The 27,797-nt window shown below is 35.8% G+C and overlaps 1 protein-coding gene and 1 pseudogene across 2 annotated transcripts; one reads left to right on the top strand and one right to left on the bottom strand.

The window, feature by feature from the left end:
* The first annotated feature begins 378 nt into the window (after nt 1-378).
* LOC149174763 (cysteine-rich receptor-like protein kinase 15) lies at nt 379-14,705 on the top strand. Of its 2 annotated transcripts, none has more exons than XM_089422686.1 (6): nt 379-1,449; nt 1,718-1,857; nt 2,066-2,276; nt 2,388-2,625; nt 13,805-13,955; nt 14,106-14,705. In XM_089422686.1, the coding sequence occupies exons 1-6, from the start codon at nt 453-455 to the stop codon at nt 14,454-14,456; spliced, it is 2,088 nt and encodes a 695-aa protein (XP_089278812.1). In that variant the 5' UTR covers nt 379-452; the 3' UTR covers nt 14,457-14,705. The 2 variants fall into 2 exon arrangements, with proteins under 2 accessions (XP_089278812.1, XP_089278813.1); XM_089422687.1 differs by lacking the exons at nt 13,805-13,955; nt 14,106-14,705 and adding exons at nt 2,819-2,969; nt 3,120-3,705 and having other exon boundaries at nt 381-1,449.
* A 6,288-nt stretch (nt 14,706-20,993) lies between these two features.
* On the bottom strand, nt 20,994-21,525 carry LOC149174762 (small ribosomal subunit protein uS13z/uS13y/uS13x pseudogene; annotated as a pseudogene).
* Between the last annotated feature and the right edge of the window lie 6,272 nt (nt 21,526-27,797).

Genomic DNA, 27,797 nt, shown 5'->3' with positions numbered 1-27,797 from the left:
CATTGAATTAACTAGTAGGGTACATGAATGCACATTCCCATTGCCTCTATGGTATTCACAAACATTAAAATAAATTTATGAGACGGAAGTTTGGCTTGTTAATTGGCAATTGACGTTGGGGCTGTAATAAGTGCATTGAAAATATACATTCAAACGAATGGGTAGACTTGTTCCTTTATTAACTTGCTGTGAGTATTCAAACTATTCATGAATTTGCCAATTTATGGAATATTCAAATAGTTATTCGGATAACATTTAAAATCTCAATCCAGTGGTCCGACTTGTCAATTTTTCCGAGAGTCGTTTCAAACGCCAACACCGTGTGGACGAAGTTAAATAAGTCAAACAAGCTATTCAGCTGATGTCGTTTATATTGATTAACCATGTAAAAGAATTGAATAAAGTTGTAGCATTATTGCTGTGTCTATAAACTGCACATTCTCCACTGTGCGATGCGGAACAGAGTCCTAACGAATATGAACCACCATGGAAGGGGTTCTGCATACTCTCGCTCCATTGCCCAAATTATTACGATATTCTACACAATTGTTGTTGTTCCGGCGTTGATCATTACTCTTTATGGACAGATTTGCAACGGAGAAGTGCAAGAAAGCCCGACATATAGCTGTGACACGAGCTCTACCTATGCAGAGGGCAGTACGTTTGAGAGCAATCTGAATATTTTATTGGATAGTCTTGGTCAAGGTGTGAACCAAACTGAGTTTAATATCTCTTCCTATGGCCAAAGTACCGACAAAGTATATGGTCTCCTCCAATGCAGGGAAGACATAACAGTCGACCAGTGCTACACTTGCTGGGAACTGGCGAAGACCAACCTTCTACAAAATTGTTCGAACCCCCGTGGTGGTAGTATCTGGCCTTTTCACTGCTTCCTACGTTATGAGGACTTTGATTTCACGGGAATGCTTGACACAGAACTAGGGTCGAATTACAGTGAGAGCTTCCGCGGGGACACGGGTGTCTTTATCCCGACTGGCTTCCAGTCGTCTGTTGAGAATCTCTTAAATAATCTATCAGTGGAAGCAGCACCTGAAACGAAAAGATGTGCTTGGGGTACAGCTGTAGAGTCGTCTCAAACGATCTACGGTCTGGTCCAGTGTACCAGGGATTTATCTAGTCACAACTGCTCCGCATGTCTAACCTACGCACTCAATGCAATATTCACGTCTCTTTCTGGAAGTGGAGGAGTTCAGTATTGGAGCCAAAGCTGCATAGTTCGTTATGAAATATATCTTTTTTTTAATATGAGTGCAGTTTCACTGGCCACTGCGGAAAGACCAGTGAATAAACCGCCGAAACAGATCAGGCACTCAAATAAAACACCCATAATTTTAGATGTTGTGGGTGGTTTGATTCTCGTGTTAATCATATGCGCGCTCGCAACAGGGAGAAAACTGAGGTCTGCCCTATTTCGAAGGGGATCCGAAGGTATGACTGCCACATGACAATTGTTTTTCAAATTTTATAATATTTTTCCATAGATCAATTGAATTTTTATTACAGTTAAATGAGATATCTATAAAATTTATTTTTATTTTAGATTAAAAAGTTTAAAATAAACTTTTTTTAATAAAAAGATAAAACACTTTTTGGACAAACACATATTATTATAATTTTTTGAAATATATCAAGCTATGCAATTCGGCTTTTGTTCCATATATATTTTCTGATATGGTTGCTTATTTCCATAATACAGATGATGCACAAATCGAAGAAGGCACACTCATCGAGAACGACCGACCAGTAATATTTACAATGGGAACATTACTCGCTGCTACTAAAAACTTTCATGATGATAACAAGCTCGGACAGGGAGGATTTGGCCCTGTATACAAGGTAACATAAGCTAAGGAACCTTCTGGTATTTCTGGTTTTTACAATCTTAAATTATTATATTATGCAGACTGCTCTGATCGCACAATTGACAGTTGGATGTAGGAAGGCCATTAATCTTAAATGCTTTACAAAATTTTCATAGGAATCTTTTTGTTTGAATCATTCCAGGAATCAAGCTTAAATGTTTACAAATTTTTCTATCTTTCAGGGAATCACTGCTGATGGAAAAGAAATAGCCGTGAAAAAACTGTCATTGAGATCTATGCAAGGAAGGAAAGAATTTATGAATGAAGTTAAATTTCTAGCCAAAATTCAACATCGAAATCTTGTGAACCTACTAGGCTGTTGCGTAGACGGATCAGAAAGGTTGCTTGTTTATGAATACTTACCCAATAAGAGCCTTGATAGAATCCTATTCGGTGAGTGACTTCGGCCCCCATTTTAATCTGGTGGGATAGAAAACATTACTGTTTCGAGAAATTTATTCAATCATAATAATTAAATATTGTTCTGAATATGTACGGATACAGATCCAAACAAACGCAACCAGCTTGACTGGCCAAAGCGTTACAACATCATAATGGGAGTTGCTCGCGGCCTTCTCTATCTTCACCAGGATTCTCCACTGAGGATTATTCATCGTGATATTAAAGCAAGCAATGTGTTATTGGACAGGGAACTAAATCCTAAAATAGCAGATTTCGGCCTAGCAAGACTTTTTCCTGAAGAGGAAACCCACATCAGCACAAGAGTTATTGCTGGAACATAGTAAGATTTCAATCTAATCAAATATGTTTTACTCTGCTGATTTTATTTCAAGAGTCTGGTTAGTATTGTAAATGTAATTTATTCCACCTTTATTCCATTCTTCATTTAACCTTTTACTTTCTAGGATCTAGAACAGTTTTCTTTGCAAATAAGGAATCATTGCCCAATTCTTATATTTGGCCTCATTATGCAGCGGGTACATGCCACCGGAGTATGCCATGCAGGGGCAATTATCTGTTAAAACTGATGTTTATAGCTTTGGCATTCTTCTCCTAGAACTTATTGCAGGAAGAAAAAACACTGATTACAATTTGTCAACTGAAATACAGGTTCTTCTAGGATCGGTGAGATACTGTATCCGTTGTATCCTAGATTGAGCATACCTACTTTAACTCACCTTTGCTATTTAGTTCATCCATAAACAGCGAAGCATGGTATCATGGAATTCACTGCCTATCTTATGAATCTTTCCTTCTCCTGGTGTGGCTATGCAGGTTTGGAGATCATACCAGAGAGGAAATGTTGCGCACATGATTGATCCAACAATAATTGAAACATGCGATAAGGCGGAAGTATTGAGATGCATTCATGTTGGTCTTTTGTGCACACAGGCCGAACCATCACTTCGTCCACCAATGTCTACAATCACTTTGATGCTTTCAAGTGATTCTGTGACGTCCTTACCAGATCCCACAAAACCTGCTTTTGTGAGTTTTCTTGATTCCCAAAACACCAAGTCCACCAGATCTGGCTCTGGGTTGTCACTTGCCTCAGCGAACGCATCTTCTGCGAGGGCACGTTCTGTGTCATCAGTTCACACTCCTCCCGCTCCTGCGTCTTAACGCTGATGCTTCCGTTACCGACTTGGTACCCAGATAATACTCAATCTGCAGCTGAAAAGAAACAGATTTCGGTTAATGTTGTTACATTAATTTCTCATTCAGGGTTTAGCAAAGCGACCAATGACACAGATCTGCGTGAGCCTAATGGCAAAAACATAAAGAAATTGGAGATTTTTGTAATAATCATTAATTTATAAGAGTTGGGATATGGAATCTCTCATTTAATTTAATTTGTGGAGAGTTCTTTTACATTTAATGAAGTTGGGTTTTTCCTATTATAAGAATACCATTCATAATGTAAAAAGGAAAGCATTTTTCTTTAATATAATTTTTTAAAAATTACTCTGATTTTCTTAAATTCATATATATATATATATATAAAAAGATGTATAGCTTTTTATTATTTTATTATGGTGAAAATGCATAGGTTAAAGTTCTTTTATATTATTATATAGAGAATAGGGCATTTTAAAATCAAATGATATTTATTTGAAGTAAACTTTAGACATTGCACTTATAAATATTAATTTGTGTATCACTCTTAGATGTAGATTGTGGGAGGCTCCTCATCCCTCCACCACTTGTAAAATATCCATGCTATGCATTAGGATTTGGTGGAGATATAAGTTTTTAGTTAGAAGATGATGTGGGATGCAAGGGGCTTCGTACTTTGCATCTGCTTCTCTTCTTTGCAGGAGGCTCCTCATCCCTCCACCACTTGTAAAGTATCCTTGCTATGCATTAGGATTTGGTGGAGATACAATTTTTTAGTTAGAAGATGATGTGGGATGCAAGGGGCTTCACAGTTTGCATTTGCTTCTTTTCTTTGCAGGAGGCTACTCATCCCTCCACCACTTGTAAAATATCTATGCATTAGGATTTGGTGGAGATACAAGTTTTTAGTTAGAAGATGATGTGGGATGCAAGGGGCTTCACACTTTGCATTTGCTTCTCTTTTTTGTAGTTGATTGGAGACATTTTTTCTAATGGGAATTTGCATGATTATCAAAGGTTGACCTCTATATTTATTTTCGAAGACTCTTTATCAATGAATAGTTTACACGTCTTTAAAACAAGGTCTTATCAAGCCCTGGGATATCTTCTTTGCTTGAAAAGAAAGAAATTGGTTTGTGGGACAAGATATTCATAAGGAAAATTCATTTATGAAAGATAAGATGGATATTTGTAGCTGCAAACCTTTAAAATATAGAAATCTAATTGAACTAACCCTAAGGATGCTCTTCCAATAGATGTCCCTCCTTAAAAATTTACTGACATCTTGCTAAAAAGGACAACGTCATTAATATATCAACAACCATTCGCTGCCTGATTTTTTTCTTCATTTTCTTATTTCCTCTTTTTTCTCTAAACTTCATTTTATTAACATGTTTATCTCTTTTTTCCTCCTCATATTTAGCTTCCTCTCCTTATCTCTTCTAGCCATCTTTTTTATCTCACATTACAACTCAAGCCCAATGGAATTTGTTGCCTCATTTTCCTCTCGATTATGATTTACTATTTTCTCTCTTGTAATATATTATCCTCTATAACATAAATTGGTGCAACTCTTCAACTATAGACTATTCCCTCCCTTGATGTTTCTACTCCACAAGCTCCTTCAACTCAATATCCTCATTGCAATTCTCCTCAACGATGTTGTTTCTTTCACTATACCATTATAGCGATCCCTTTATTTTGCCCCTTTTTTTACACATGCTAGAATTGGGCTTAACCATCATCCTCTCAGTCTCTTCTCCTTCTTTTTGATGGTTCAATTGACATTTATTACGTCCTTTCCACTTGGTATGTATTTTCCTTATCATCATGTGTAATAGTCTTATTATACCAACATGGTCACTCTAATAAGATATAACAAGCATCAATGGGAAATAGGTGATGCATCTTATCCATATAACCCCAAATGTGATAGTTAATTTCATGCTTCTAATGTACAATTATATTTGTCATTTCTACAACCATGACATCTTTTACATATTTGTGTGAGGTGTATAATTCCATTTAGTATTTTATATAAATTTTGTAGTCATTATATTTTTAAAAGTACTTCCATCAACACTTAAAGTTTAGCACATACTCCCTACGTTGAACTTGGTTTTAAAGATACTCTTCCTCTCCTCTCATTCTTTGTCAATCTCTTACTCTAGATGAAACAATATCCTTCTAAGTACCATATTCTCCCCTTACTCATAATATATTATTGTAACCTCCACCTCTGCTACTTTACAAAAAATTTGTTCTTTCTTGTTGTCTCCTTCATTCATTTCACAACTTTGACATTCGTAGAATCTACGTCTTTGAGCTCCACATTTGAATTTTTTTTTATCTTCCTCTTGTTGATCCTCTTCCTCTATTAGCATCATTTTTCATTTCAGTTTTTTGATCTCAACACTTAATCTTGTTCCATTTATACTCTTCCCCCTCTTAGTTGTCAACTTCCAAATTCTAGACCTCTTTTATCTTTAAAGGCATATTGTATCCTCAACAAGTTCTCTTCAATCCTTATAGTTATGTTATGCAGGTGTAGTCAAAATTATATAGAGCAACTACTTGTTGGATGTAAAATTTAATTTTACATCCAATGAGTGTCTATGGTTGAAGATTGAGTAAACCTACAAGGAGATAAGTTAAAAACACAATTAAAAAAAATATTCTTCTTTTCCTTGCAAACATATTTACCCCTAGAGGTAATTCATCCTCTTGAATCCTATTGGTTGTTTTAAAGTTGATTTTGTTAGTATATTTTTTTATTTCAAGATGCATTTTTTACCTCAAATTTCTTCTTATAATTGAAATCAAATAAAATTAAATTTTGGAAAAGGCAATACTCCAAGATGATTAAAAAATAGAAAATAAGTTTCAAGGAAAATATATTGGATGTAAAGTAACTATATGAAAAAGAGGAAGCATGCTAGACTATTGGGTCCTTCATTTTTGTGAGCAATTTTGACCATTTTTCACAGAAAAGAGTTGTAGGAATATGAAGCACAAGTGGAAAAGAAAATGGTCAAACAAGATGGAAAGCGACAACAAAAAGAAGAAAGTGACAAGCAAGGAAAGGGAACAGCTATGTTGGAATCCGTCGAAATTTCAGAAGAAGGATCAAGATGCTGAGTTTGAAGAAATCAAGCAAAAGTGGACCTAGCAAACAAATTTAGTCAATCTAGCTAAGTTAGACCATCTCAAGTGAGTGCATGCAAGATCCAAGGAGTGAAATCTATATATAGTCACATGTATCAAGCTACAAAGAGAGAGATGATGAGAAGGGTCATCATGCTGTTGGAATGAGAACTTTGATTATATGGCTATATTATTTTTTTCTTTTGATGTAATGTGATTCTGTAGTGAGAATTGGGATGAAGTTCTGGAAAGATACTACAGAGTCTTTGTGGATATATGATGTAATGATTGAATTTCTCTGAATATAATATAAAACAAGTTTGTTGTGGGGATATATGTGAGAGTTTATAATTAAATGTGATTGCATTGTATAACCCTTTTAAAAATGTAAAAATTCTCTATTAAATTCATTGTTATGCATTCATTTAATTTTGTGCAAGATTTGTTCCAAAGAACTGTGAATGTTTTTGGGTTCAATGTGTATTTTAGTTGATGGGGAATCTTGTTACCTTCTAAATTCACAACACATCGGTTGTAAGTCTCAACACGCATTGGCTGAGACCATCTTCCGTTATGGAGGATTGAAAATTCCATTGACATGCTAGACAATCATGGGCCCTCTATTAGCACCCTGTTGTCGAATTGTGGGTCAACACAGTAAAACTTTTCACCAACAAATGGTTATGTTGCTAGGGAACGAAGATTAATTGGGGATTATGGATAATGCTGACAAGGATTCTCAAGAGAAATATTTGGGAATGGTGGGAAGAGAAGCTTGATTTATTTGTTCATCAATAAGTTGAGCCATGGTAGAAAAACCTAGATTGGGTTAGGTAAGAGATTCTTTTCGCAGAGCCTGTATGCGATTAATATGAAATCTTCTGGTGAAAATTTACCAAAGAATTGTATCATTGGATGAGTAGGTTGAAGCATACCTCAGGAGTTGGTAGTGCTAGGTGAATATTCAAAACCTAGACCGCAACTGACTTGGCTACCTTACATTGACTAGATAACAAAATAACTAGGGTTTTGATTTTTGGGTTTAAGACATGTTGGAAGGCTATATTATTGATTTTGTTGTGGAGAATCATCTGTCATTTTCTAAGGCTGAAGCAATGTTCAAGTATGGTTTGAGAGGTAAATTGCTAAAAGAAATTCCTTTGTGGATTGAAGTTCTTATGGTGGAAGAAGGATTTTGTTGTTCCAACAAACCAATATGGCATCATAAAATAATTATATTGGGGGTAGGGTATGTGGGAAAGATGTCGGCTAGCTGCAAAATATGAGAGGAAGTTGTGATGGAAAGAGAGGAGTTGTGGAAGGCACAGGAATTTAGAGCACTTAGAAAGGAATGACTAGTTGGTGAATGGAGGGAATAGAAGTTGTGTGAGATTAGGAGAAGACAAAGAGAGTTACAACATATAGGTGAAGTGTTGAGAAATCCGAGGTTGTGGATAGGAGGAATGGGATGCCCAAAGTTGTGGAATGAGGAAGTAGGCGAAGGACCAAGTTCTAGCGTAATAGGAGGAGCTAGAAGGGATGAGGTTGGGGATCCAAAAAGGGATAATGGATCTTAATAGAAATCATAGAGGATCTAAATGTTAGAAACGCCAAGACAGACAGTTCCGATGATTAATCAAAATACTCTCATGGATGAGAAGATGCATTTCATTATGAGAAATTTATTTCATGAGGATGATTCTTTCTCCGCTAGTAGTATTATACCAGACAACAACGTGGTTGTTTCTCTCCCTAACCTCCCCCTCGTACTTTATCAAAATCCTTTCAGTTTTATTTCAAATTTAGTCAAAAGATTGAAGTTTCAGAAATTTCATAAGGTGTATGCAACATGTAATTTTGGTAGTAGTACTTAGTCACATTCTATAAATTTTATGCAACCTAGTTCGTAAGACTTTATTCTAGTTTCGCTTAGTCATACATCAATGGATGGGAATGTGGCAGGATAGTTTAATTAGTATCGTGGGTTTTCAGGCCAAGGAGATGAAGGTCTAAAGCAACATTGGTACCCATGTGAAGCTATTTGGAGGGCTAGACAAACTCCAGATGATTCTAAAATCATTAAGTTCCAGATGACCTTGTGGGATAAAGCTCTTCAGTGGTTTGTCAAGTGGCCAGCGACAAACCAAAATCCAACTCTAGATACATTCAAACAAGAGTTTATTCAGGAGCACAAACTTCCTCAAACGTAGCACTAAGGCTTAGCTAAATTATGGGATAAAATAGCGAGAGGGAGAAATTGCATGGGAATGCATGCAATAGTTTAAAGATGTAGTTGAAAATTTGAATTATCATATTCATCCACATCACCAAAATACTGGTTCATCAAAGCATTGTTACCACTAACCAAAATTCCTCTAACAAAATAGAAGATTGACACTATACAATGTTCACACCTAATCCTCAGCGGTTGGGTAAACTGGAACGTGAATAGTCATCAAGAAGATGAACTGATCCATCTCATTTATGTATATAAACAATAGTTCTCTAATGAAATAATCAATCAGTTTTCTTCTGCCCATTTCGGAGTTACCCTGGCCTGACATGGTATCAGAGCGCAGGTCCCAGATTCCTTGTAACTCCCTTACCTCTGTCCTGAGCGCTGCTCTGTCCTGAGCGCTCCTCTGTCCTGAGCGCTGCTCTGTCCTGAGCGCTCCTCTGTCATGCGTGTCATTAATTCTCTGAGCATCGGTTAACAGTCATTGATTGTCCTGCGTTTCATCCGTTTCGCTGCCTCTCCACCGCTGCCTCTCATTGATTGTCCTGCGCATCTGCGGAGTAAACGTTTCCAAGCAAGTCTTTCTTGCTGTCCGAAGAATCACCAGAAAAAAAAAAAGGCCTCTGTCATTTTCCCTGAGGCCGAGGCCGGACTGTATTTTCCTCACTGGTCCTTAGCTGTCTCTGGCTGTGGAGGCTCGTCCAAGTATCTAAATACATCGACTGTGTGAAATTCCATTTTTTCCATTCAATACGCCCAAGAGTCCACAGTCTTTATCTCTGCTGTATAGTCACTATAGTCTAGTGAGATAATCTTATCATTTATCGCCGCCATGGTTGTTGTATAGCTCATCTCTCCATTTGGTTCTGGGCGGCCAAGCTTGCTCGAATCCTGATAAAACCTGAATACCATTTGGTGGCGCCACTCCGATCTATCTATGCTCAACGCTTTTTTGAGACACCAACAGTCTTTCCCCTGCGATTAGTGGTCTTTGTGTGCTGTCCATGCATCCAAAGGCCCCAGTAGTGACGAAGACCGTGGTGGTTCCTGATCTTCTTCAAGCGTTCCAAGTCATCCCTGAGTTTCATGTCAAGAGCATTAGATACCACCTGAGTGGTTCGGCCATCCTTGATATCTTTCTGTCAGTTAATTTATTCTTATAGTCCTAAAGCAGGACAACAAGAAAAGGGGCAGGTCAAGAGTCATCGACTTCCAAAAGAGACATCCCAACCTATCATGGAATGGTTCAAGACATTTTTTCATATTATGAATGATGAGCAGTTATTTGGTCAGTTGCGTAAGAAATTGAGGAGTGTTGTAAAATATTAATATTTTCAGAGCGACTTATTTCTACTAACTTGCTAGAGCTACATTCTAGACATGTTCACCGCAACAAGCATAGAATAGGTAAGGAGTTTTATATTAATGCCTAGATCGCTAGATACCAGATTAAAGACACTATGTTAGATTTGGGTTTCGATGTGAATATCTTGTCGAGGAAGACTTGGGAAGCATTATGGAAGGCCTAAACTAGTATTCTCTTTGATCCAATTGTGTATGGCCAACCAATACTGCATTCTCCCAATTAGCCAATTGGGGGATGTAGAAGTTGATATTTATGTAGTGAAGACATATGAGAACTTTGATTTCATTCATATTATTAGCGATAATGATCCCTATCCAAATTTGTTGGGAGTAGACCGGGCATTTGAAAATTATGTTGTCATTGATCTCAAGCGATAAGATATGACCTTTGAGGTGGCTAGCGTTAGGGTCATACAACCATTGGATCCTTACCAGGGTCCTAGGTTCACAGAGCCCATTGATGATGCAGAGAAGTCTAATGTTTTGGATCATCTATGTCAGTTAATTGCAGGGAAGAGATGATTATATTAATCCTACAATAGATGGTTCTCTTAGTTGGAGGAGTGTTCAACATGCTGAGGCTGGTTCAGAAGCTACATTGGAAAAATGGTAATTAGGAGACCATGAGCTATACTCTAGACGTTGTGCAACCATTCATTGTACTAGATGGATCAGTACATAGGTAAGGAATTATCCTACTTTTAATGGCCTTGGTCTTGTTGTTAATTTCATTAAAGAATTTGAGTTACACATTGAAGAAAATCAGATAATTCTGCTAATGGGTGTTTCTTTAAAAGAAACCCTTGCACGATGGTGGGGGGCTCATCACAACCAGTTCCAAAATTGGGACTCGAATAAAAAGTTACCAATAAAATGGGAACTGTGACCTCAAAATGAGAACTCTAGCAAAAAAACCCCCAAAAAACATGAAAAAATAGCCGAAAAATGAAAATGTGTATTGGTGAAACAATACTTTTTTTTTAGGGTAAATTTTTAACGTTTTTCAAAAATGCTAGTGAAAATCAAATTTTTAACATGAAAAAACTCCCTAAAAGAAAATGTGTTGATGCTAAAACAACACTTTTTTTTGGGGTAAATTTTCAACATTTTTTAGTAATGACGTTAAACATAAAATATCATGACTTCAAAAAACCTTAAAATTCCAATAAATTTCAAGCATAACATTAAAGGTAAAATATCACGTCTCTAAAAAGCCTTAAAATTTCAACAATTTTAATGATAAAATATCATGACTCTGAAAAACCTTAAAATTCCAACAATTTTCAGACATGGTGTTAAAGATAAAAATAACACGTTTATGAAGCCTTAAAATTCCAACAATTTTCAAACATGGCGTTAAAGATAAAATATCACGTTTATGAAGCCTTAAAATTCCAACAATTTTTGACCACTATGTTAAAGGTAAAATACTTATAACTTCTTTCGACCATAACATTAAAGATAAAATACCATGACTCGAAAAAGCCTTTAAATTTTGGAAAATTTTCAACCATGGAATTTAAACCAAATATCATGACTACAAAAAACCTTAAATTTTCAACATATTTCAACCATGGTATTATTGAAAAATTATATGACTAAAAAAACTTTAAATGAACACCGGAATGAAAGACTCATTATACGAAGAATAATTTCTTTTTTAAATGCTAAAATTATAGCTATTTTAAAATCTTAGACTAAGACAACTTGGCACATTGCAACGGAAATTTAAAAATCAACCATCAAATTGACACGCAATGGAGACAAACTCCACCTATTACAATGGAAACTTAAAAGTCAACGATGAATTTGACACACAATGAGGACATAATTGATCCATTATAACGAAAACTTTAAAATAATTTATGAAATTGACACATAATGGGGTCCAGATGTTAGTCGAGGATCGACACAAACCTTGCACAAAAAGAAATAAATTAATAATAAATAAATACATAAATAAATAAAAATGAAAAATACAAAAAAAAAACAAGTAAACAAAAATATATATTAAAACATTAAAGGAACATATTTAAAAAAAAAGTCAAACATAAAAATAAATATTAAAAACACAAGAAAAACATAAAAAATGTAAAAAACCAAAATTAACTGAATATATATATATATATAGATATGAAAAAAAAACAACAAATAAATAAAGGAAAATTAGATAATTAAAAATAAACAAATTAATAATAATAATAATAAAATTGATTTAAATCATAATAACTATTACGTTAAGAAGAAAAAATTACATATAAAAAAACACTAAAAAAACAAACAAACAAACAAACATTAAAAAAAATTAAAAGACAAAACATTAAAAGATTATAAAAGAAAAACCATTAAAAAATATTTAAATTGGAAAAAATAATTATTTTTTTAAAAGAAAATAAAAAAAGGAAAAGAATTGATTAAAAAAATTAATTTATAAAAAGAAAATTAAAATTATAAAATTATAAAAAAACATTAAATTAAAATTAAAATTTAAAATTTAAAACAAATTAGGGAAAAAAACAACCCTGCCAGCCTTGGTCAAAAGATTGCCAGCCCTGTGGTGGCCTTTTGGCCATGAAGAGGGGAATTTGTTTTTTATGTTTTAACTTTTCTTCTTTTTAACATTTTTTTGTTATTTTTCCTTAAAAAATTTGTGGATCATTTTTTTTGGAAAAAAGAAAAATTTCAATGTCATAATCTTTGGATATAAAATTCATAAAATTTCATAAATTTTGTTACTTTTCCAAATTTTTAATTCATTTTTTAATAAAAATCTTTTATCTAACATGTCATTTTCAACGAAAAGATTCCAAAATACATATTTTTTTAATTATATCTATATGTGAAATGTGTATTTTTTGTCATGTGTTTAGAATTAATAATTTTTAGTAACAATTATGTGTATTGAGGTATTAATTAATGATATATAAATATATAAAAAATCCTAACTTCGAAATACCAATTTTATTATCTTTTTAAACTTTGCAAAAAAAAAAAATCATTATAAAAAATCATTTCAAAGAAAAACAAAGACACAAGTTTGGAAAACCATTAAAAACAAACATATTAGGATGAAAAATAAGAAGAGGAATAAGACAACTTGAAAAATAGTTAAATAATCAACATTTAAAAATTTTTATGCATACTCAGGACATAAGAAAATTTAAAGTGTTAAAAATATGTCTAGAAAAAAGGTTGGTGCTTTTCAAAATTTGCATGAAAATGACCAACATTTAAAAAAATTTATCCATACATAATACATCAAAAAATTTTAAGTGTCAAAAATAAGCCACCCAATAAAAGGGTTGTTGTTGCATCAATGCTTTTCAAAATTGGTATGTATTAGGCCAGGAGGTAACTCCTCAAACGAGATTATGTTTATTCATTTGGGTTGTTCATAGTTATATACATGAGGCAGTGACTGTTGAGTTTCATCCCCCGATAACTTTTCATTTCCTCTTATTAATTATTTGCACTATTTACAATTGTTCACCCAATCCCTATGATTAGGTGTCAACCTTTTACTTTCTAAGATCTAGAACAGTTTTCTTTGCAAATAAGGAATCATTGCCCAATTCTTATATTTGGCCTCATTATGCAGCGGGTGCATGCCACCGGAGTATGCCATGCAGGGGCAATTATCTGTTAAAACTGATGTTTATAGCTTTGGCATTCTTCTCCTAGAACTTATTGCAGGAAGAAAAAACACTGATTACAATTTGTCAACTGAAATACAGGTTCTTCTAGGATCGGTGAGATACTGTATCCGTTGTATCCTAGATTGAGCATACCTACTTTAACTCACCTTTGCTATTTAGTTCATCCATAAACAGCGAAGCATGGTATCATGGAATTCACTGCCTATCTTATGAATCTTTCCTTCTCCTGGTGTGGCTATGCAGGTTTGGAGATCATACCACAGAGGAAATGTTGCGCACATGATTGATCCAACAATAATTGAAACATGCGATGAGGCGGAAGTGTTGAGATGCATTCATGTTGGTCTTTTGTGCACACAGGCCGAACCATCACTTCGTCCACCAATGTCTACAATCACTTTGATGCTTTCAAGTGATTCTGTGACGTTCTTACCAGATCCCACAAAACCTGCTTTTGTGAGTTCTCGTGATTCCCAAAACACCAAGTCCACCAGATCTGGCTCTGGGTTGTCACTTGCCTCAGCGAACGCATCTTCTGCGAGGGCACGTTCTTCTGTATCATCAGTTCACACTTCTCCCGCTCCTGCGTCTTAACGCTGATGCTTCCGTTACCGACTTGGTACCCAGATAATACTCAATCTGCAGCTGAAAAGAAACAGATTTCGGTTAATGTTGTTACATTAATTTCTCATTGAGGGTTTAGCAAAGCGACCAATGACACAGATCTGCGTGAGCCTCATGGCAAAAACATAAAGAAATTGGAGGTTTTTGTAATAATCATTAATTTATAAGAGTTGGGATATGGAATCTCTCATTTAATTTAATTTGTGGAGAGTTCTTTTACATTTAATGAAGTTGGGTTTTTCAAATTAAGTAAAATAATTTCAAAATAGATTAAATATTTTAGAAGAATATAATTTTATAACGTAAAAAAGGAAAGCAATTTTTTTTAATATAATTTTTTAAACATTATTCTAATTTTTTTAAATTCAAAAATAATTTATATATTTTTTCTCAATTTAAATATTATTAACCATGTTTTTTGAATTTAAATACTATGAACATAAAGTTCTTTATGTTTAATGAAGTTGGGTTTTTCTTATTAAAGTAAAATAATTTAAAAGTAGATTAAATATTTTATAAGAATATCATTCATAATGTAAAAAAGGAAAGCATTTTTCTTTAATGATTTTCTTAAATTCAATAATATAGATATATATATTATGAACATAAAGATGTATAGCTTTTTATTATTTTATTATGGTGAAAATGCATAGGTTAAAGTTCTTTTATATTATTATATAGAGAATAGGGTATTTTAAAATCAAATGATATTTATTTGAAGTAAACTTTAGACATTACACTTATAAATATTAATTTGTGTATCACTCTTAGATGTAGACTGTGGGAGGCTCCTCATCCCTCCACCACTTATAAAATATCCATGCTATGCATTAGGATTTGGTGGAGATACAAGTTTTTAGTTAGAAGATGATGTGGGATGCAAGGGGCTTCGTACTTTGCATTTGCTTCTCTTCTTTGCAGGATTCTCCTCATCCCTCCACCACTTGTAAACTATCCTTGCTATGCATTAGGATTTGGTGGAGCTACAAGTTTTTAGTTAGAAGATGATGTGGGATGCAAGGGGCTTCACACTTTGCATTTGCTTCTTTTCTTTGCAGGAGGATACTCATCCCTCCACCACTTGTAAAATATCTATGCATTAGGATTTGGTGGAGATACAAGTTTTTAGTTAGAAGATGATGTGGGATGCAAGGGGCTTCACACTTTGCATTTTCTTCTCTTCTTTGTAGTTGATTGCAGACATTTTTTCTAATGGGAATTTGCATGATTATCAAAGGTTGACCTCTATATTTATTTTCGAAGACTCTTTATCAATGAATAGTTTACACGTCTTTAAAACAAGGTCTTATCAAACCCTGGGATATCTTCTTTGCTTGAAAAGAAAAATTGGTTTGTGGGACAGGATATTCATAAGGAAAATTCATTTATGAAAGATAAGATGGATATTTGTAGCTGCAAACCTTTAAAATATAGAAATCTAATTGAACTAACCCTAAGGATGCTCTTCCAATAAATGTCCCTCGTTAAAAATTTACTGACATCTTGCTAAAAAAGACAAGGTCATTAATATATCAACAACCATTCGCTGCCTAATTTTTTTCTTCATTTTCTTATTTCCTCTTTTTTCTCTAAACTTCATTTTATTAACATGTTTATCTCTTTTTTCCTCCTCATATTTAGCTTTCTCTCCTTGTCTCTTCTAGCCATCTTTTTTTATCTCACATTACAACTCAAGCCCAATGGAATTTGTTGCCTAATTTTCCTCTCGATTATGATTTACTATTTTCTCTCTTGTAATATATTGTCCTCTATAACATAAATTGGTGCAACTCTTCAACTATGGACTATTCCCTCCCTTGATGTTTCTACTCCACAAGCTCCTTCAACTCAATATCCTCATTGCAATTCTCCTCAACGATGTTGTTTCTTTCACTATACCATTATAGTGATCCCTTTATTTTGCCCCTTTGTTTACACATGCTAGAATTGGGCTTAACCATCATCCTCTCAGTCTCTTCTCCTTCTTTTAGATGGTGCAATTTACATTTATTACGTCCTTTCCACTTGGTATGTATTTTCCTTATCATCATGTGTAATAGTCTTATTATACCAACATGGTCACTCTAATAAGATATAACAAGCATCAATGGGAAATAGGTGATGCATCTTATCCATATAACCCCAAATGTGATAGTTAATTTCATGCTTCTAATGTACAATTATTATTTGTCATTTCTACAACCATGAAATCTTTTATGTATTTGTGTGAGATGTATAATTCCATTTAGTATTTTATATAAATTTTGTAGTAATTATATTTTTAAAAGTACTTCCATCAACACTTAAAGTTTAGCACATACTCCCTACATTGAACTTGGTTTTAAAGATACTCTTCCTCTCCTCTCATTCTTTGTCAATCTCTTACTCTAGATGAAACAATATCCTTTTAAAGTATCATATTCTCCCCTTACTCATAATATATTATTGTAACCTCCACCTCTGCTACTTTACAAAAAATTTGTTCTTTCTTGTTGTCTCCTTCATTCATTTCACACCTTTGACATTCGTAGAATCTACGTCTTTGAGCTCCACATTTGAAAAAAAATTATCTTCCTCTTGTTGATCCTCTTCCTCTATTAGCATCATTTTTCATTTCAATTTTTTGATCTCAACACTTAATCTTGTTCCATTTATACTCTTCCCCCTCTTAGTTGTCAACTTCCAAATTCTAGACCTCTTTTATCTTTAAAGGCATATTGTATCCTCAACAAGTTCTCTTCAATCCTTATAGTTATGTTATGTGGGTGTAGTCAAAATTATATAGAGCAACTACTTGTTGGATGTAGAATTTAATTTTACATCCAATGAGTGTCTATGGTTGAAGATTGAGTAAACCTACAAGGAGATAAGTTAAAAACACAATTAAAAAAAATATTCTTCTTTTCCTTGCAAACATATTTACCCCTAGAGGTAATTCATCCTCTTGAATCCTATTGGTTGTTTTAAAGTTGATTTTGTTAGTATATTTTTTTATTTCAAGATGCATTTTTTACCTCAAATTTCTTCTTATAATTGAAATCAAATAAAATTAAATTTTGGAAAAGGCAATACTCCAAGATGATTAAAATATAGAAAATAAGTTTCAAGGAAAATATATTGGATGTAAAGTAACTATATGAAAAAGAGGAAACATGTTAGACTATTGGGTCCTTCGTTTTTGTGAGCAATTTTGACCATTTTTCACAGAAAAGAGTTGTAGGAATATGAAGCACAAGTGGAAAAGAAAATGGTCAAACATGATGGAAAGCGACAACAAAAAGAAGAAAGTGACAAGCAAGGAAAGAGAACAGCTATGTTGGAATCCGTCGAAGTTGCAGAAGAAGGATCAAGATGCTGAGTTTGAAGAAATCAAGCAAAAGTGGACCTAGCAAACAAATTTAGTCAATCTAGCTAAGTTAGACCATCTCAAGTGAGTGCATGCAAGATCCAAGGAGTGAAATCTGTATATAGTCACATGTATCAAGCTACAAAGGGAGAGATGATGAGAAGGGTCATCATGCTGCTGGAATGAGAACTTCGATTATATGGCTATATTATTTTTTCCTTTTGATGTAATGTGCTTCTATAGTGAGAGTTGGGATGAAGTTCTGGAAAGATACTACAGAGTCTTTGTGGATCTATGATGTAATGATTGAATTTCTCTGAATATAATATAAAACGAGTTTGTTGTGGGGATATATGTGAGAGTTTATAATTAAATGTGATTGCATTGTATAACCCTTTTAAAAATTTAAAAATTCTCTATTAAATTCACTGTTATGCATTCATTTAATTTTGTGCAAGATCTATCCCAAAGAACTGTGAATGTTTTTGGGTTCAATGTGTATTTTAGTTGATGGGGAATCTTGTTACCTTCTAAATTCACAACACATCAGTTGTAAGTCTCAACACGCCTTGGCTGAGACCATCTTCCGTTATGGAGGATTGAAAATTCCATTGACATGCTAGACAATCATGGACCCTCTATTGGCACCCTGTTGTCGAATTGTGGGTCAACACAGTAAAACTTTTCACCAACAAATGGTTATGTTGCTAGGGAACGAAGATTAATTGGGGATTATGGATAATGTTGACAAGGATTCTCAAGAGAAATATTTGGGAATGGTGGGAAGATAAGCTTGATTTATTTGTTCATCAATAAGTTGAACTATGGTAGAAAAACCTAGATTGGGTTAGGTAAGAGATTCTTTTCGCAGAGCCTGCATGCGATTAACATGAAATCTTCTGGTGAAAATTTACCAAAGAATTGTATCATTGGATGAGTAGGTTGAAGCATACCTCAGGAGTTGGTAGTGCTAGGTGAATATTCAAAACCTAGACCGCAACTGACTTGGCTACCTTACATTGACTAGATAACAAAATAACTAGGGTTTTGATTTTTGGGCTTAAGACATGTTGGAAGGCTATATTATTGAGTTTGTTGTGGAGAATCATCTGTCATTTTCTAAGGTTGAAGAAATGTTCAAGTATGGTTTGAGAGATAAATTGCTAAAAGAAATTCCTTTGTGGATTGAAGTTCTTATGGTGGAAGAAGGACTTTGTTGTTCCAACAAACCAATATGGCATCATAAAATAATTATATTGGGGGTAGGGTATGTGGGAAAGATGTCGGCTAGCTGCAAAATATGAGAGGAAGTTGTGATCGAAAGAGAGGAGTTGTGGAAGGCACGGGAATTTAGATCACTTAGAAAGGAATGACTAGTTGGTGAATGGAGGGAATAGAAGTTGTGTGAGATTAGGAGAAGACAAAGAGAGTTACAACATATAGGTGAAGTGTTGAGAAATCCGAGGTTGTGGATAGGAGGAATGGGATGCCCAAAGTTGTGGAATGAGGAAGCAGGCGAAGGACCAAGTTCTAGCGTAATAGGAGGAGCTAGAAGGGATGAGGTTGGGGAACCAAATAGGGATAATGGATCCCGCTAGAAATCATAGAGGATCTAAATGTTAGAAACGCCAAGACAGACAGTTCTGATGACTAATCAAAATACTCTCATGGATGAGAAGATGCATTTCATTATGAGAAATTTATTTCATGAGGATGATTCTTTCTCCGCAAGTAGTATTATACAAGACAACAACGTGGTTAGTTCTCTCCCTAACCTCCCCCTCGAACTTTATCAAAATCCTTTCAGTTTTATTTCAAAGTTAGTCAAAAGATTGAAGTTTTAGAAATTTCATAAGGTGTATGCAACATGTAATTTTGGTAGTAGTACTCAGTCACATTCTATAAATTTTATGCAACCTAGTTCATAAGACTTTATTCTAGTTTCGCTTAGTCATACATCAATGGATGGGAATGTGGCAGGATAGTTTAATCAGTATCGTGAGTTTTCAGGCCAAGGAGATCAAGGTCTAAAGCAACATTGGTACCTGTGTGAAGCTATTTGGAGGGCTAGACAAACTCCATATGATTCTAAAATCATTAATTTCCAGATGACCTTGTGGGATAAAGCTCTTCAGTGGTTCGTCAAGTGGTCAGCGACAAACCAAAATCCAACTCTAGATACATTCAAACAAGAGTTTATTTAGGAGCACAAACTTCCTCAAACATAGCACTAAGGCTTAGCTAAATTATGGGATAAAATAGCGAGAGGGAGAAATTGCATGGGAATGCATGCAACAGTTTAAAGATGCAGTTGAAAAATTGAATTATCATATTCATCCACATCATCAAAATACTGGTTCATCAAAGCATTGTTACCACTAACCAAAATTCCTCTAACAAAATAGAAGATTAACACTATACAATGTTCACACCTAATCCTCAGCGGTTGGGTAAACTGGAACGTGAATAGTCATCAAGAAGATGAACTGATCCATCTCATTTATGTATATAAACAATAGTTCTCTAATGAAATAATCAATCAGTTTTCTTCTGCCCATTTCGGAGTTACCCTGGCCTGACATGGTATCAGAGCGCAGGTCCCAGATTCCTTGTAACTCCCTTACCTCTGTCCTGAGCGCTGCTCTGTCCTGAGCGCTCCTCTGTCATGCGTGTCATTAATTCTCTGAGCATCGGTTAACAGTCATTGATTGTCCTGCGTTTCATCCGTTTCGCTGCCTCTCCACCGCTGCCTCTCATTGATTGTCCTGCGCATCTGCGGAGTAAACGTTTCCAAGCAAGTCTTTCTTGCTGTCCGAAGAATCACCAGAAAAAAAAAAAAGCCTCTGTCATTTTCCCTGAGGCCGAGGCCGGACTGTATTTTCCTCACTGGTCCTTAGCTGTCTCTGGCTGTGGAGGCTCGTCCAAGTATCTAAATACATCGACTGTGTGAAATTCCGTCTTTTCCATTCAATACGCCCGAGAGTCCACAGTCTTTATCTCTGCTGTATAGTCACTATAGTCTAGTGAGATAATCTTATCATTTATCGCCGCCATGGTTGTTGTACAGCTCATCTCTCCATTTGGTTCTGGGCGGCCAAGCTTGCTCGAATCCTGATAAAACCTGAATACCATTTGGTGGCGCCACTCCGATCTATCTATGCTCAACGCTTTTTTGAGACACCAACAGTCTTTCCCCTGCGACCAGTGGTCTTTGTGTGCTGTCCACGCATCCGAAGGCCCCAGTAGTGACGAAGACCGCGGTGGTTCCTGATCTTCTTCAAGCGTTCCAAGTCATCCCTGAGTTTCATGTCAAGAGCATTGGATACCACCTGAGTGGTTCGGCCATCCTTGATATCTTTCTGTCTGTTTAAAAAAAACAATCTGGGATCTTGAATTGTTTAGGATTCGCGACAATTATCATCAGGTTCTCAAGCTCAAGTGCAGAAAGTTCACCAGCTCTCTTGTTCATATCAACATCGGCCTTCTTGCATACAAGGTTGGCCAAACGCCGACCAATTCCCTTGATAGAAGTCAGGGCAAACATGATCTTCTGTCGCCCATCAACATTGGTGTTGAGGACACGAAGAATGTGTTGAAACTCCTCATTTGCAATCAAAGACATTTTCGCAGAACGCGAGAGCCTCAACAGTCGCCAGTAACGCTGGGTATTACGAAGACTGCTAGGGCTTTAGTATTATGCAGTTGATTTTTAACTTTAGTATGGCGGTTTTTGTATAGCGTTGAGCAGTTTGTTGAATTCATGATATACGCAGTTTATATGATTCAAAGCGTTCAAAATATTGCGGTGTTTCCAGAATGTTTTGTAGTATTGCATGATATATTGAAGTGATCCCTTGCGCATTTTTCAAACATAGTAGTATTGCAGTGATATGTACAATGAAATGCTGTTGCTTTTAGCAAATATTAGAGGGATTTGAAGGCTGTAACGTAAGGATTTTTTTTAGCAGAAGTAATTTTTTTACAGAATGCATTCAATCATCTCTATGGTAGGAATAGTTCTCACTAGCAAGGAGAACTATTCTGAATGGTCTCGGATGGTAAAACACACCCTCATCTACAATGAGTTGTGGAAAGGAGTGTGTGTCAGAGAAGAAGACAAAGACCCTGTGCAGCCTACATCAGATAAAGAACTTGTCATTTGGGAAAACAAGAACAGCAAAGCCTATGCATTGATCGCAGCATCTGTAAATGAAGAAGTAAGTCGTCATATTTCATCTTATTCCACTGCCTTTGAAGCTTTACAAAAGCTGAAAGAACTCTATGATTCACATTCTGCACTTGAAGTTGTTCAGCTCATGATTAAACTCTTCACTCTTGAACTGAAAAATAATGATCCTCTTGCTCTTGCATCTGAAGTAAAGTCTATAATGTATGATATTAAATCCACTAAGGTTGAGCTGGATATCCCTCTTATTGCCTTTCTCAAAGCACTCTATCCTACCTACTCCAATTATCTTGAGTCATTACAAGCAAATGGAAATCTTAAAGATATAACCTTTGACTCTCTTGTGAAAAAGTTTGCTGAAAGAGAGAAAGCCTTTGGAAAGAAGACAGTCCCTGAATCTTCTGAAGAGATTGTTTGCCTTGCTCATAAAGAAAAGCATCCTGCTCAAGATTCTACAAGAGGAAGAGGTGGAGGAAGAGGAAGAGGAAGATACTTCAGAGGCAGGGGGGCAGACATTCTCAAGGAGAAAAGGCAGATCTGCATTGCATTCGCTGCAAACGAAATGGATCACATGATGCTTCTACATGCAAGCTACCATGGGACAAAATTGAGCAGAGAATAAATCAGCAGAAAGGTAAAACTGATGATACAGACAAAGGTAAAACACCTGAATCGGCTCACTATATTGAGGCACAATGTAACATTGGATTAAATGAAGATTTGTTTAATGCTTCACTTGCTTCTTCGAAAAATGATTGGTTGCTTGATTCAGGAGCAACCTGTCATATGACTCATAGGAAAGATTTTTTTGAAGATTTCACTGACAATGTTGATGGAGCAGTATACTTTGCAGATCAGTCAAAAATCAAGCCATCAGGGCTTGGCACAATCAGGCTTAAACTGCCTGGTCTTCCAGACTTTCTTCTGGATCATGTTCTATATCTCCCACAGCTCAAGAGAAACTTGCTGTCCCTGGTCCACATCCGCTAGCAAGGTCACTCCATTCATATGTTTGATGGCAAGCTTGAGGTAATAAACGCATCTGACCACTCACTTGTCATGAGGGGTATAGAAGCAGAAAGACTTCTTAAACTGCAAGGAACCTCTGCTCATGCACAACATTTCTCATATATTTCTCATCATGAAGAAGGTACACTTCCGTCAAGTTTATTATGGCATGCTAGATTTGGACATTTAAACTATGATAGTCTCCGCTTGTTGAAGAAAAATGGTGTTGCTGGTTTGCCTACAATTCCTAGAAAACATAAGCAATGTGATGCTTGCATTCTAGGAAAGCATAGCAAACAGTGTTTTCATGATTCACATTCAAGAGCACATAGGAAGCTTGAACTCATTCATTCAGATTTATGTGGTCCAATGCCTGTTCCTTCTGCAAATGGAAATAAATATATCATGACATTTATTGATGATTACACCAGAATGTGTTGGGTTTATTTATTGAAGAACAAATCTGATGCTTTTCAAACATTCAAGAATTTTCATAAGTGGATTAAAAATGATGCACAATCTCATATTGGGTCTATTCGCACTGATAATGGAAAAGAATATACATCAAATGAATTTGAAAATTATCTTCGCCAACATGGGATCAAGCATCAAACAACTGTACCTTATAATCCCCAACAGAATGGTGTAGCAGAAAGAATGAATAGAACAATCTTGAATATGGTACGATCCATGCTTTTCTTCAAAAATGTAAAGATAATGTTTTGGGCTGATGTTGTTCTATGTGCTTCATATATAAATAATAGATGTCCATCTAGTGCTATAAGAAACAAGACTCCTTATGAATTGTGGTATGGACATGTTCCTTCGGTAAAACACCTCAGGATTTTTGGTTCAACCTGTTATGCTTTAATACCAAAGGTACATAGAAACAAACTTGGTGCTAGAAGTCGTAAGTGTATCTTCCTGGGGTATTAAAACACCTCTAAAGCATACCGTCTCTATGATGAAGTAAATAAAAAGTTTGCTGTATCTAGAGATGCCATTTTTCTTGAATCATCCAAATCTGACAGTGTTGTTGAGCGGCAACTTGATCGCTTGGATAGATTCACAAAAACGAAATCATTCCAAGAGTTTGATAATCAGATTCCACATATTGAAGGGGGGATTCCTATACTAGATCAACATGTGGAATCTTCTTCTGAAGAACAATCTCCCTTGCATGAAACTCCAACACCGGATGATCCTTTAAGTGATGTAATTGATAGAATTGGGAGACTCAATCTTGATTCAGTCCCAACTCAATCAACAGAGTAGCCTGGACCATCTCAGAAAGGTCCCCCAAAGTGGCTGACAAAGACACTTGAAAGTGTTCATCCTGATGAAATTGGAAAAATAGGAACCAGAAATACAAACCAACAAGATGGAGGTGATGTAGATAACTCTAATTCACCTGTTGATATGGATGTTACTTATGATTGTGAATTGAACTTGTCTACATATTTTGAACCAACTTCCTTCAAAGAAGATGCTTCTCATGATGAATCGAAAGAAGCGATGCAGAAGGAGTATGATGTCCTCATAAAGAATGGCACTTGGAAGCTAGTTGATCCTCCATTTGGAACCAAACCAATTGGCTGCAAGTGGGTCTACAAGAACAAATACAAAGCTGATGGCTCACTTGACAAGCACAAAGCTAGGCTTGTGGCAAAAGGTTTTGCACAGAAGGAAGGGGTCGATTATGAGGAAACTTTTGCCCCCACAGAAAAATGGGCCACCATCTGGACACTCTTTGCACTAGCTGCTCAGAACGGTTGGCAAGTCCATCAAATGGATGTGAAAACTACATTCTTGAATGGAGATCTAAAAGAGAATGTTTTTATGTCCCAGCCTGAAGGATTTGCTGTGAAAGGACATGAACATAAAGTATGCAAACTTGTGAAGTCCTTGTATGGCCTCAAACAAGCACCACGAGCCTGGTATGAAAAACTAACTGAGCATCTTCTGAAACTCAACTTCAAAAATTTTGATCTTGATGATGCAACTTTATTTGTCAAGAAAGTTGGCAAAACAGTTGTATATCTTGTGGTATATGTAGATGATCTTTTAATGACAGGGAACGATGAAAGCTATATTGCATCCATAAAGAAAGAATTAGGAAAAAGTTTTGAAATGACTGATTTGGGCTATGTTCATTACTATCTTGGCATTGAAGTAACCCAACATCCAAAATCCATATTTCTTTCTCAAAGGAAATACATTGGAGATTTGTTAAACAGATTTGGCATGACAGAGTGCAATCCTCTTTCTACTCCAATGGAACAAAACTTGAAGCTCACATCTATTGAAGGAAAGGAATTTGAGGATGCAACAAAGTATAGACAGCTTGTAGGAAGTCTCATCTACCTCACTACTACCAGACTAGACATTTCATTTGCTGTTGGAATCCTCTCCAGGTTTATACAAAAAACTTGTGAGGGACATTGGTCTGCTGTAAAAAGAGTTCTAAGGTACTTGAAGGGAACTCAAGACCTTGGAATCAAGTATACACAGGTGGACGACTTCAGCTTGATTGGATACTCTGATTCAGACTTCGATGGAGACAAAGAAACTGGGGTATCTACTTCAGGATATGCTACGAGTCTTGGATTAGGAGCTGTCTCCTGGAGATCACGCAAACAATCAGTTCCAGCAGATTCCACAACAGAAGCAGAATACGTGGCAGCAGCTGAAGCAACGAAAGAAATTGTGTGGCTCAGGAAAATTCTTGAAGATTTGCAGGTAAAAAAAGTACAATCAACTCCACTCATGATTGATAACACCTCTGCAATAAAGTTGGCCAAGAACCCAAAGTTCCATGATCGTACCAAGCACATCAATACTAAATATCATCTGATCCGACATCATGTTAAGGCCAAAACAATCCATCTCCGTCATTGTTCCACAAATGAGAAAATTGCAAACATCTTCACCAAAGCGCTTGGAAGAGAAAAGCTTGAAAGATTCAGAACGATGCTTGGACTCACCAACATCCCTTCAGATTAAAGGGGGGAATGTTCACACCTAATCCTTAGCGGTTGGGTAAATTGGAACGTGAACAATCATCAAGAAGATGAACTGATCCGTCTCATTTATGTATATAAACAATAGTTCTCTAATGAAATAATCAATCAGTTTTCTTCTGCCCATTCCGTAGTTACCCTGGCCTGACATACAAGATGTGTTGGAGCAGGCTATAAAGATTGAGGTAATGATAGGGCATACTCATGACTGTGAGTAGCTTCTACTTCCAGTGGCCCTGCTATCATTGGTTTAAAACATCAGATCATTATTCTAATTGAGACATTGAAGGATATGAATGTTGCTAGACCAAGTCATCTACAATTTGGGTGTATTATTTGTCATGTTGAAGGGCATCATGCTATAGAATTCTCGAGGTTGCAAAGTGAAAGACCTTCTGCCACACTTGTGGGACCACCTTCACCACCGCCAAGACCTTTTGGAGGGGTCACAAAAGTTTCAACAAGTGTTCCTTACCAGGGGCATACCTAGTAGCACTCATTCCCTAATCAGTAAGGTGAATCTACTAATGAATATTGTGAAATATGTCGCACTTATGTCCATGCACCTGTAATTTTCCCTGTGTTGTAGAAATATTCCAATTTTTCAAATAACATGTTTTGTGAGTTTTGTGGAGCTCTGACTCACCATACTGACCAACATAGAGCCTTGGATGCTCTAGATGATCATCTAGACCATACCACATTTTAGGTCAATGAGACACCTCGAGGAAGATGAGGATACAAATACATAGCATGAAGTGTTAGAGGTAGAAGTTTGATTTGGTGCTATAATTTTGATCAAGAAGGTCATGTTGCTTGAGACTGCCCATTGCCAAGGAGGCCTTGATGTTCTCATTACTCATTGAATACTCATGCCATTGACGATTGTCCAGAGTTGGTTGCTCATTGGGAAGAGCACATCAGACAGAGAGGTGCTAACTTGATTAATACATAACCAAGGGAACCTAATCCATCTCTGTAGCATAATATTAATATTGTTACCAAGCGGGCAAGTGCACTAGAGCTGACAAGGAGGTGCTTGAAACACACACTATTATGAAAAATTCATCTCCAAAGAAGCGGTATGATCATATTAAGCAGAAGGTGTATTACAAGGATGTTGCTGAAATTTTCTAGTAGTTAATTTATTCTTATAGTCCTAAAGCAGGACAACACGAAAAGGGGCAGGTCAAGAGTCATCGACTTCCAAAAGAGACATCCCAACCTATCATGGAATGGTTCAAGCTATTTTTTCATATTATGAATGATGAGCAGTTATTTGGTCAGTTGCGTAAGAAATTGAGGACTGTTGTAAAATATTAATATTTTCAGAGCGACCTATTTCTACTAACTTGCTAGAGCTACATTCTAGACATGTTCACCGCAACAAGCATAAAATAGGTAAGGAGTTTTATATTAATGCCCAGACCGCTAGATACCAGATTAAAGACACTATGTTAGATCTGGGTTTCGATGTGAATATCTTGTCGAGGAAGACTTGGGAAGCATTATGGAAGGCCTAAACTAGTATTCTCTTTTATCCAATTGTGTATGGCCAACCAATACTACATTCTCCCAATTAACCAATTGGGGGATGTAGAAGTTGATATTTATGTAGTGAAGACATATGAGAACTTTGATTTCATTCATATTATTGGAGATAACGATCCATATCCAACTTTGTTGGGAGTAGACTGGGCATTTGAAAATTATGTTGTCATTGATCTCAAGCGATAAGATATGACCTTTGA

The sequence above is a fragment of the Pinus tabuliformis genome, chromosome 4_1, assembly GCF_031772625.1.
Source record: "Pinus tabuliformis cultivar Carrire ecotype Pingquan chromosome 4_1, CPIR1, whole genome shotgun sequence".
NCBI classification, from domain to species: Eukaryota; Viridiplantae; Streptophyta; class Pinopsida; order Pinales; family Pinaceae; genus Pinus; species Pinus tabuliformis.
Note: the sequence above shows the minus strand (reverse complement) of the source record. Positions and strands in the feature narration are given on the sequence as shown.